We start from the raw sequence: 12,477 nt of genomic DNA, 5'->3' as shown, positions 1-12,477 counted from the left end.
AACAGTTAAAAGACGCAAACTCAAACGGAAAAACCAAAAGGCGGCGAATTGCAGACGATTTTGAAAATCAATCCGAAAATATAACACTTTTTTATAAAAAAAATTTCCCCTCCCCCCCCTCCCCAGGATTTTAAAATTTTTTTCGTCGATGATGATAATAATAAATAACCGATGAATGAATGAATGAATGAATGAATTATTCACGCGAAATTAATAATCAAATAATAATAATTTCCCTCCAGGCGATTACTTTTAATATCATTATCATTATCATTATTAATTCTACCGATGATGATGATGATGATGATGATGATTATGGCGTTGGTAAATGTATTATCGTTCCACAAAAACCTTTCCGAATTCCAAAACTCTTATCATCGTTATCAAAACGATTAGTTTTGATTATGTTATATAATAAACGTACCTGGATATTTTATTTTATGTTCGGCATCTGCTTTTCGCGCCATTATAAAATATTCTTCTTTACGTGATTTGTCTAAATTTCTCCACATTTGACCCAAACTGTATGGAAAATACAAAAAAAAAAAAAAAAACACGTGAATTATTTTTCCATTCCTTAAATTTTCCTGGAAGTTTTTCAACCTGAGGAATGTGCAAGAAATTTACCGTACGCTTATATCCTTATTACTTTCGTTGTTAAATTTATGTGCAACTTTTTTTCTCCATTCGTTGGCAAATATCATGAATGCATTGGGTGGCCTTGGAATTTTAGCTTCAGGTTCGTGTACTATAACAGCATGATACTCGTCATTTTCTCTGCAAATGATATTATAATAAGACAAAATGTACAAACGAACAAACAAGGTACGAACTATTGAGTTCACCCAAAACTTTAATAAGACAACTGACGAAACCTCATCATCTGAGACACCCGCACGTATACATCTTGTTATAAAAAACGGTCAAATACCTACATTTTATGCCTTAAATCCGGTGGCAATATACTATTCCTTTTCGCCAACATTTTCAAATTATCATTCATCAAATAAACGGGCCTTTGAGTTCCATTTATGTTAATATTTTTCTGTATCAAATCATGATTTAATTCATCACCACTTGATATTATTTTAAAAGTGTTAAATCCTACAAACAACAAACAACGTAAACGTACAAACAAAAAAAAACAAACTAAAAAAATTGTCAAAGGGATAAGTGAAAGTTATTATTATTATTATTATTATTATTATTTTTTAAACAATTTACGTGTATGAATTTTTTTTTTTTATTTAAAATATTCAATTGCAAAAAAAAAAAAAAAAAAAAATGAAATTTATTGCATTCTGACGTTTTTTTTTTTTTGCAAACGACAACCCTAACCATCGATTTTACTATTAATAATAATAATAATAACAATAATAATAATTGTAATAATAATAATAATAATAATAAATTAAACATAAAATTCATCAAATGATGTTAAATGATGTTATAATGTTCTGCTGCTGTTGTAAGAAATGTGTGCATCAAATTATCAATTTCAAAATAACATCATCATCATCATCATCATCATCATCATCATCTCATGATAGTAATAATAATAATAATAAATTTAAATAAAATATCATTACTGTGTTTATTATAATCTTCATCTGGAAAATCCACTGTTCCTATTGAGTTACTATCAAAGTTATCAGACATGTATAGACCAACTCCTAAAAAGAAAAATTTAAATATTATTATCATTATTATCAATATGTATAATTATAACATAAAAACACAAACCAGTTATTTTGTTTTTAATGAAAAAATTAATAATAATAATAATGAAAAGAGAGAACACACAACAAAATTTTCATCATCATTATTTAATTAACACATAAAAAAATTTTGGGTCAAAGTTAATTAAAAATAACTCATGTGATTGATACATATACATATATACTTAATTGATTAATCAATCACAATGAATTATTATTATTATTATTATTAATTAAAACATGGAGATAAATGATAAATTATTTAAATAAATCTGTGTTTGTTTAATGTGTGTCAGTGTGAAATTTTACAAATGTATACTTATTATTATTATTATCATTTCATACATGATGATAATAACTTTAAATATAATCAAAATGAAATAAAAGGTTTAATAAACAGGTTGATTGATTTTATTAAATAATGTAATTATTAACAATAATAATAATTAATAAAAAAGAACATGTCATGTTTATGAATGTTGGAAATAAAAGAAACTTAATAAATAAATTAAGAAATTAGATTAATAATAATAATAATAATAATAATAGTAGAACCAAATTGAAATAAATTTCTTGTTAATATATATATATATATCACAAGTTATGTACATTAATAATAATAATAATAATTAAATTCATTTTCATTTCATTTCAATTAATAACTTTTTTTTTATTAATTTATTTAATATATTTGATTTATGTAATTAAGATTTATTGAAAATAAGTTTTGTTATTTGATTTAAATATATATATATTAACATGAATTTATGAGAAAAGTTTTTGTTTTGTGACAAATTTTTTAAAATAATTAATGTATGAAGTTACCATTTTTATATTTTCAATTAATTCTTGTATATCCATTATTATTATTATTATTTTTACATTTTGAATAGATGATTATGCTTCTTCTTCTTCTTCCCTCTATCAATCTTCGATTGAAATACGTTAAATAAAAATAAAAACGAGTAAACGATTCGATTGATTTTCAAACGGAAAATTTTTTCTAATGTAAACAACATCGGGTTGAAATAAAAACCGCGGAAAACGTGTCACAAGACGATTCGTTACAAAAAGCTTTTCGAAACGTACGTTACACAAAAGCGCGCGTGGGAGTGTTTGTGTCTGTGTGTGAGTGAGTAATCTTGTAAAAAATAATCAAATTTATAATTTTTTAACGGTTAAAAGTTATAGTGATGGTTTTAAAATGATAAATAAGTATGTGACGAAGTTTGTGATAGTGTTATTGTGATATTAATATGTGAAAAATTAACGAAAAATTCTTATAACGAAAATTTCAAATCTCACAAGTGTAAGAAAAAGTAAGTAACGAAAAAAATTTTCAAAACGAATTTAATCTCCGTGAGAATTTGTTATAACTTTCTACGAAAATATTTTATTCGTTTTATTTATTTCATTTCATTTATTTTCTATTTAACGATACCCAGACATTAAAAAAAACCGTTACGAAAAATAATATTTTTGTTCACCTCGTAATAAAAGTACTAAACGATCATGAGTGTACAAAACAAAAACTCATCACCAATATATATTTAAATAATAAGTAAAAAAAAAATTTTCTTACTCTGAAGTCGGTCATCGTTTATATAAATTTCTTCATTGTTCTCTTCATTGTTGTAATTTTGATTATTGAACATTTCAATAATTAAAAAAACATTACAAAACGCCAAACAATCAGATTTATTATTTACACACTACAAACTTGACGCAGTGTCCATCATTTGTTTTTTTTTTTTTTTTTTGTTTTCGTTTTTGTTATTCTTCTTTCTTTTTTTTTTTTCTTCTTCTTCTCAACGGTTAAAAAATTTAAATTCCGGAACGTCGAATTCGGAAATTTAAAATAACGACTTTATTATTATTAAGTAAATAAATACTCTCTCTCTCTCTCTTTAAATTTGGCGCATTATCATTAATAATAATAATATGTACAATTCGTACATTTTTTAAAATTAACGGTTTTGTCGTGGAAGTAACAATGCGTTACACCAAGGGGGAGAGAGAGATAATAATTAAACGTTAAATAAATTGTGACAAACGTTTTTAAAAATTTTATTTACAAGCTATTTCATTTAATTTTTTATTTATTTAAAAACAAATATCATCCGATTTCAAATTTCATTTTTCGGTGCGGTCGTTTTTTTTTTTGTAAAAAATAAAAAAATGGCTAACGCGACACGAACGTCCACGTGTATGTATGCATGCATGCATACATGTTTGCATGCACGACACACGCATACACACGCACACACCTTGGTGAAATTTTTAAAATTAATTTCCAAAAAAATTGCAACAAATAAAAAAGTTTTTCCTCTTTTCTTCTTCTCTTTTCTTTTTGAAAAATAATTTCATTTATAATAATTATAAATGCAAAAATGAACAGTGTATTTACACCATATTATTGTACTGTGTAGTCTTCAATGTAAATCTCCTGCATAATTCGAAACTGAAATCAAAACGATTGACATAATTTGATGATAATAATAATAATCATAATCATAATAATACTTTAATAAACAAAATAATTTAGTGTACCTGTTGGAAAATAAAAAAAAACATTTTTAAACAACATCAATCAACAACAACAGGAACAGCAACAGGAACAAACTTTAAATCTTTTTATTCCATTAACCACAAACACTTCATCATCATCATCATCATCATCATTATTATTTGAAAGAGAGAGAAAAAAAATCAAAATAAAATAAAAATAAATAAAACGGTTAAAAATTATGGCTTGTTGGTAGGTCGAGTGCGCGACTTTGATTTCGACGAGGGGAAAACCAAACCAAACCGCGAAATTACTGCTGCTTTCCACTGTCGTCGCCATCGTCGTAGACGTTCGTCGATCTGAAAAAGAGAAGAAAACGGTGAGTTTTTTTTTTTGATTTATTTATTTTGAACAAGAAAAAGACAAAAACAAAATGAATGACTTACTCCGTCGACTGTACGACTGTTTGAATCCGAACGGGATGATGACCACCCTGGGGTATGCTTCGAACATTCGAAGAACCGACGATACCTAAAGGTTGAGACAAACTCGTTATGACTGTCGTCTTTCCCGTCGGCGCGTTTTTCACGATCCTAGGCTCCAAGCTGTTGTTGTTCGCTATTAATTTAACGTTCGGAGATTGTCCGACAACGGATACCCTCACGGGTTGATCACTTAAAACAGTCGATTTGGTTTGATTAACGTTCGATGAAGATCCCACTAGAGTTTGGGATTGCACTTGATGAAAGGGTTGGGCGTTGGAAATCACTTTGATCGTTTTGGCCGCGAGATCCGTCGTCGTCGTCGTCGTCGTCGTCGATAACGTTCCGGGTTGGGAATGAGCAAGCACGGTGGATCCCTGTCCCGTTCCCGATTGCGTGCTCGACACCACTTTGAGCGGCAAAGTGCTTACGGTTGTCGTCGTCGTCGTCGTTTGCAAATTCGACGCTGCCGTGACCAAAACGGTTTGATGATGTTGAGTGTTGGTCGCTAATTTCACTGAATTTACACTAGTTGATCTCACAGCCGAAGTATTGAAATTTCCCGAAGGTAAATAAGTCTTTTGCACGAAGGGTTGACAACTAGTCACTACAACTTTTATGGGTTGGGCGTTCAATTTAACACCTTGAGACACGTTTACCGAAGGTAGTGATACCAGTCCTGATGTCTGCACGGGAGTTGCCATTCGAACCGTCGAAACTCCGGTGCTCACGATTTTACCACCGACCACTTGCTGCTTGAAAGTATTCGTTTCCTGACCTTGAATTTCAACTAAATTATTTACAATTATCGAATTTTGTAGAGCGTTTATTTTTCCCTGGGCAATGTTTGAAGAACCCGGAGGGGGCACGTGAGTGGGTCTTAAAAATCTTATCGTCGTGGGAGATTTAGACTGTTGATCCGCTGCCACGACGGTTTGAGCGACGGGTCGAATGATTTGTTGAGTACCCGTTGTCAAATTCGCGGGACTTAAAATTAAATTCTGATTGCTGCCACCCAACGGCTGTGACGTAATTATTTTAATTATTTGAGGTTGAGGATTTTTACCCGGCACGGGTTTCTGTTGTATTATGTAAGTGGGAGCCGCTTGCTGAACAATTTTAACCGTTTGCGGTCCCGATTGAGACGAGATCTGACTATCTTCTTTGACGATATAATTTCCGGGAATCACAAAATTTTGAACAGAGCTAGGAACTATAGTCTGTTGTATTGTTGTAGGTTTGTTAAACACTAAAACGTTTTGTTGGCTCGTTGAAGGTTGCGTCGGTTCTCCCGACCCCTGTTGACTCACCGCCGAATTCGAATCCGTTTTCGGTTTGACAATGAGTAAAGGTTTTTTTAAATCTAATTTATCACTGATATTCAAAGCCACCACTTTCTCTTTGGACAATTGTTGCTGTACAAAATTATTATCGAGCTTTATGAGGAGTTTTCCATCCGTTATGTACAAATCATTGTCTGAACTGGATGCTCCCGATGAGGTTTGCGGTTGCGGCACGGTCATTTGCTGAACGGTTCCTGATTTTTCTGGCACGACTTGAATTTGTTGTTGAGCCAAATGTATAACCTGTTGAACTTGACCCTGCACCTTGGATGAATTTTGTATTTGAACTTGACCTTGAGGTTGCAACTGCTGCTGCTGCTGAACTATTTTGCCTTGTGAATTCACAGACTGTACGGCTATAAGCTTCGACGGCCATTGAACTGGCTGTTGCATTCTCACGTTCGAAACCGTAACTGGAATTGACCTGTTCTGAGCCACTTGCACGGAAGGTTGTTGAATTTGAATTTGTACCGGGCCCACTGCCTTTTGCTGAATAACGCTTCCCGTCGCGTTAACCTTGATAGGTTGCATTTTTTGAGAAGCGATAGATCCCCCCACCGGATTCTGAATATGGCCGACTACTTGCGTCGACAACTTAACGGGCTGTTGAATGGTGTTAACACTTTCCAAATGATTTATTAACTGCGTGGTTTGTTGTTTTCCCGGTTGTTTAGCCTTATTCCCGATTTGAGTTGTTCGAACCACCGATTGCTGTTTCAACGCGTTCGTCCCCCCGAAATTGCTCAGGGTCTGAACTTTCAATGGGGTTTTGCTATTGTTCAATACTAACAGTTCGGACGTAGCCTGAGAATTAGTAACATTATTCATATTTCCCGATTGAGTGCTTATAACCGAATTGGAAGAACTTCTCGCGTTCAGCGTTTTTTGCAAAATGCTCGTCTCTTCCGTTTTCTTTAATTTCGCTTGATTTTCCATTGCTTTCAACTGTGCGGAACTAAAATAGGGTTTCTTGTTGCCGGGAATGGGAGTCGTTATGCGTTTGGGAGATGCGGCAATAACCGATGAGAACGCGGGTTCTGACTTTTGCGAACCGTTTTTCGATTCCACCATCGAGTCTTGACCCATTTTATCAGATTTAAAAAGTCCTTTTTTAACCGGCGAATTATGCTTTTCCAATATTTTCTGCCTGTTCTTTTCCCAATTTAAATCTTCAGACGGATCGGATATTCTAGGTCCCCAAAATAAAGGTTTTTTCGTTTTCTCCGGCGTGGAATTCGAATGTTTTTCCACCGCATTGCTACTGGAATCAACCCTAAAATACAATATTAAAATTTAGAAAATTTCGATCCGGGACCCCCCCAATACAATTTATCACGATTAAATTACTTTTCCACGGATGATGATTTTGTTCTTCTCCCTGACGTTCGACGAGGAAATTTTGGAGTTTTCGTCACCGTTTCCCTTTTGGCTTTTTTCTTCGAGGTTGGCATCACCCAATTATCATCACTTTCGTTCGATTCGTATTCTTCGACTTCATCCGAATCATCATCCATATCATTCTCTTCGGCAGGTTGAACCTGTAGCCGAGTCTAAATTATAAAAAAAAAACTCATTTTAATTCGTTCTAATAATTACTTTCTAATATTTAGCCATATTAAAAAAAAAAAAAAAATGAAAAGGTTTATTAGGTACCACTCGCGTTCTTCTCCTCGGAGCTAATTCAAAAGAATTATCAACTTGTTGATATCCACTCGATCCCAACGTTTGACTCGTACCCGCAATTTCATCTTTCCCTTCAGTCTTTTCCATATTCGTGGCGCTGCTGCTCATCGACGTGGAAGTAGTTGTTGTTGTTGTTGTTGTCGCTGTCGTTGTTGCCGTGGTCGTAGCAATCGTCGATGCGGTCGTTGTCGTCGCGGGTTCTTCGCATGTTTTCATCCAATAACTTTCGTTGGGATGAACGAAATCCGGTGGTCTAAAATCGTAACAACGACAATATTATTAATATTCCTTTTTACTAGTTAAAAATCCCTGACGATTAGTTGACCTACTGACCTATTCATAAAATTAGTATATTCTCTATACATTTTTTCCTTGTTAGACCTGTGAGATTTCATAAAATCCAATTCCCACGGTTCCAATTCGACCAATAAATTTTGCAATTTTTCTATTAATTCGACTTCGCACGACGTTGTCTTTTGATTCATTTTTTTTTTCTAAAACAACGGAAAAAGTCGCGGATTAGAAAACTAACCGAACGAAGAACGTGCAGACGTAGAAAGTACATTCATACCGATTTCGTGCTTCTCGTTATTATTTCCAAATCATTTTCGTGGGATCCAAATTTGGAAATGAGTTGACGAAGACCCTCAACCGAGTCGACGACCAGATAAAATTTCGCCGGATCGGGTTTCAAATAATTCGGAACGTTATATTTGTACATGGAATCGTATTCTTTCTCGACCACCGCCTTCTCTTCTTTTTCCAATTTAATATTTTCCTCAGTACTACCAACATCTGTAAAAAAAAAAAAAATCGAATTCGTTCCTCCAAATCCGGATTAGGATTAGTATCCAAAGCACACACGTACCTGATTTTTCAACATTTTCTTCTTCTCCCTTTTTAAAAACCATTTTTAAATCTTCTAAATTTTTAACGCTAAATTTAACGTCGTCTCCGTCGTTGTTCAATTTAATATCCGTCAACTTGTTTTGCGATTCGCCACCACCGCCATCTTCTTCTTCTTCGAATTTCATTTCGTCCGTTTGATTAAACGTTTTCTCGAAATCCGTTTGAATTTCGTGCATTTGTTTAGCGTCCAACGAATCCGATTGTTCATCTTCGCAACCTGAAATCAAATCGTTATTCGAAAATCCAAACAGCGTCCGTAGAAAAAACTAACAAACGAACGGAAGTCGTGTGACAAACCGAGAGTTTTGACTTCTTCTTTGACGTCATCTCCGTCGGTTTTGATCGATTTATCACAGGGCGTGCTGTCGTTTCGATTCGAATCATCCATTTTTTTCACGACTCCGCTCCTTCTCCCCGTCGTCGGCTTGTTCACTTTGTCTCTCGGCAATCGAAACACCGACATGGATATGAATTCCCTGTCGGAAAAGGGTCGATACAAAGTTTCCGATTCGGATTGACTCAATTTTTTTTTCAACGTCACCAAATCCGTGTCGGATCCATCGGAATCCGACCAATCGACGTAAGTCTTCTGCTTTGCTCTAGCCGACCTTCTTAAATTTTTCTTTTCGTACGCATTTAAAACGACTTTGGTACTCCAATTTTTTTGCTGGAAAAAAAACAATAATAATAATAATAATAATTTTTCTTCCATTCCATTTTCACGATACCTTGCATTTTTATGCGAGATATACCTTTTTGATTTTGGCAATTTTTTTCTTTCTCGGTTTTACAACCTCGTAGGCCATTTTATTACCGCCCGATTCCCAAATATCCCTAAATATTTTATCTACCGTGATTGGTCCCTCCCTACGTTCAAACCCTTGGAAATTTTCAACAAATTCCGTTAAACTTATATCCCCCTCCAATTTCGTACTCTGACGATAAATTCTCACGTCCGAACCGGAAAACTGTTTCAAATGAATGTACCTGAAATGAAAATAATATTAAAATTGCAAAATTTCCCGTGAAAATTATTATTAAAGTTGCAAGCAAAATTTTCCGTTGAAATTCCTTTTCTCAATGTACCTGTTCCCGTGACGATCGATACCTAAATAAACAGGATTTAATTCGTCCAAAGTTTGAACTCTAATATTGTCGTTCACGGTTTTTTTCCTTATGAAATCAACGTCGCACAAAGTTTTCAATACCCAAACCCTTTGAAGCAAACTGATTTCGTGGAAATAATAATAATCCAATGGATTTATATCGGGACCCAAAATTTTCCAAAATTCAGGTTCGATTCCGATTTCTTCAAATAACTACATACATAAAATAAAACAAATTAAATTTTTTTCTTTTTGAGTTAAACGCTTAAACGTTGACAAATTTACCAAAAAACATACCTTTTGTTCATTTTTCCCTTCTTTGTGCCACGTGCGATACCAAGACAAAACACGTGTTCTAACCAACGGTCCCCATATACTGTAGGGCATCGACGGTGTTCGATCTAATTTCGCTCTGTAAGAGTAATTAAATAGAGGTTAGGGATCCCCTCGAATCTCTCAAAAAAATTTAACACGAAATTTTTATTCACCTCATGAGCGAATTGGTTAGCAGAGCCGTCATTATAAGATCTAACGTGTCGGAACATTGTGGCATCAAAAGCATTCTTTCGATTTCAAATTGAGCAACTTCTCCGATGTTTAATATGTCGGCACAGAGATGAATAAAATGTCCGATGGCGGGAAGCTGTAAAAATAAACGAACGTTTAGCTTGGCTCTTCACTTAACGACGGATTAATTTTTGAAATTAACCCCCACCCCCCGCTTACCTCCCACATGCTCTTTATATCTTCTTCGAAATCTTTCAACAAAACATTTTTTTCCCATTCTTGAACGTCTTTGTTTTGCTCTTCTTTCAACTGTTTCCGCTCTTCCGCTAATAATTTTCTCTTTTCCTTATTTTTTTCATATCTCCGTTTCTCGGTTTTTTCCAATAGTAACGACACGAATCCACCTCCTAAAAACATAAAAGTTATAAATTTTAACTAAAAATATCACAACACCGTTAAATTAATTTCGTACTTAATCGCACCTCCTCACCTTTACTAATCCTGATTTTATTATGACTATTGTTAACTTCTTCGGGTGGTAAAATCAAAGCGCACTGAGGTCGAAGATAATTTGGCAATTGCGCTATCCTTTGCTCTAATATTTGTTCTAACCTTAATGCTCTCTTTATGGCAACCGGATTTCTAGATTCGTAAACGTTTATGAGCATGTCTCGTACGTCATTAACAAATTCACTTATTTTCTTATAAGTGTTTTCTTCAAATTTTTTCTTAACTAAAATTAATTACAATTAATCGTTGTAAATGAGAAAAAACAAAATGGCGTCCATAATAATATTATATACTGACTTTGATTAAAACAAGTTATTTTCGTGTCGTCGTCGTCGTCGTCGCCGTCGCCGCCGCCGCCGCTGACAACGTTTGAATTTTTTTTATTAGGTTTGTGAAATCCAGAAAATTGTGGAGTGTCTAAAAATCTAACGAGCATTTTATATCCTAAAACCATATCGGATGAGAGATGAGATGGTATAACTTCCGGCGTTTTTTTCCCCTTTCTCCTCCCTCTCCTCCGTGGTTTATCTGTTATCGCAAACATAAAAACAATTCGAAGTTAGTAACGACATTTTTCTTTTTACAAAAAGTAACAGGGTAACATAAATTACCATCATTGCAGTCCAAATCACTCTCATTGGATTCTTCGTTACCATCGGAATCTTGTGGAGGATTTAATGTGTTTTCAATTGACAATTTTCTTTTTCTACCTCTTGTTAATTGTCTAATTTCAATATTACTATCCAAATTTAAATTTACATTTGTGATGTTTTTATTATCGACTTTTTTACTATTTTCATCATTTGTTTTGAAATCATCCAAAGCGTTATCAGGTTTAAGGGTAGTTATTTCAGTCTCCAATTCTTCTTCTTCTTCTTCTTCTTTTATATCGACGCACATTTCATTCACTTGTAACTTTGTTTCCTCGCCACAAATTTTTATATTTTTATCAGACTCTTGTTCACATTTACTACTACTACTACTAATATTTTTACTAAAGGAATTATCATTAATTTTTTTACATATAGCTACACTCTCCTCATATTCGATAACCTCCTCTCCTTTCTTTTTATTATCACTAAAACTTTGGTTTGGATAAGATTTGTCTAAGTTATCTATCAGACCATGAGTCGAAACCTAAAAAAAATTTGAAAATCCATTTTATAATTCATTATTATTATTATTATTATTATTTATACCTATTTATTATAAATGAAAAAAAAAAAAAAAATTAATTACCTTGACTGTATTTTTCTCTTCAAATTTTGAAGGTTCTATTATGTTATTTAAATTTGTTTCTTTCGAATTTACAGTTTGAATTTCAGGTCCTTTGAAATACTGTATCACAGAACATGAATTTTTTGACGAATCCATGCCTCCTGAAAAATTAAATAATAATAATAATAATAATTACCATCCATTCAGGAAATCGCACTATGTGGGACGGCCCACATTCTTCGGAAAATTTTGGCACCACCGAAATTCGAGTATTTATCCCTAAGGAATCGGGTAGAAACCTGGGATAAATGCTTAAAACCCCGACAAATAAGAGCCTTGTCGTGTTTAATGGTGAACATAATAATTAAAATTTAAATGTCTTAAACCTGTTAGGAAACATAACACATTCGACAAATAATTGTGACAGTTATAAAGACTAAAATAAAAAACTTACAAATGTCAAAACAAACTGATAGAACTTGAGGATTACAATTT

The 12,477-nt window shown here is 33.2% G+C and overlaps 2 protein-coding genes across 2 annotated transcripts; both read right to left on the bottom strand.

The window, feature by feature from the left end:
- Positions 1-407: 407 nt before the first annotated feature.
- Phum_PHUM605170 (Sex-determining region Y protein, putative) lies at positions 408-1,659 on the bottom strand (the record flags this gene model as incomplete). The annotated part of the gene is made up of 4 exons (XM_002432887.1): positions 408-522; positions 628-777; positions 936-1,104; positions 1,590-1,659. 4 exons carry the CDS (start codon positions 1,657-1,659, stop codon positions 408-410), a joined length of 504 nt encoding a protein of 167 aa, XP_002432932.1.
- Positions 1,660-4,666: 3,007 nt separating this feature from the next.
- Positions 4,667-12,138, bottom strand: Phum_PHUM605160 (uncharacterized protein; the record flags this gene model as incomplete). The annotated part of the gene is made up of 16 exons (XM_002432886.1): positions 4,667-7,322; positions 7,397-7,599; positions 7,703-7,985; positions 8,066-8,226; positions 8,304-8,527; positions 8,601-8,858; positions 8,939-9,308; positions 9,394-9,628; positions 9,728-9,960; positions 10,045-10,159; positions 10,236-10,390; positions 10,474-10,661; positions 10,745-10,987; positions 11,062-11,292; positions 11,376-11,901; positions 12,010-12,138. 16 exons carry the CDS (start codon positions 12,136-12,138, stop codon positions 4,667-4,669), a joined length of 6,210 nt encoding a protein of 2,069 aa, XP_002432931.1.
- Positions 12,139-12,477: the final 339 nt, after the last annotated feature.

Source organism: Pediculus humanus, genomic scaffold (assembly GCF_000006295.1).
Source record: "Pediculus humanus corporis 1103172108318 genomic scaffold, whole genome shotgun sequence".
Lineage (NCBI taxonomy): Eukaryota > Metazoa > Arthropoda > Insecta > Psocodea > Pediculidae > Pediculus > Pediculus humanus.
The sequence above is the reverse complement of the archived record's forward strand: the minus strand, read 5'-3'. Positions and strand labels throughout refer to the sequence as shown.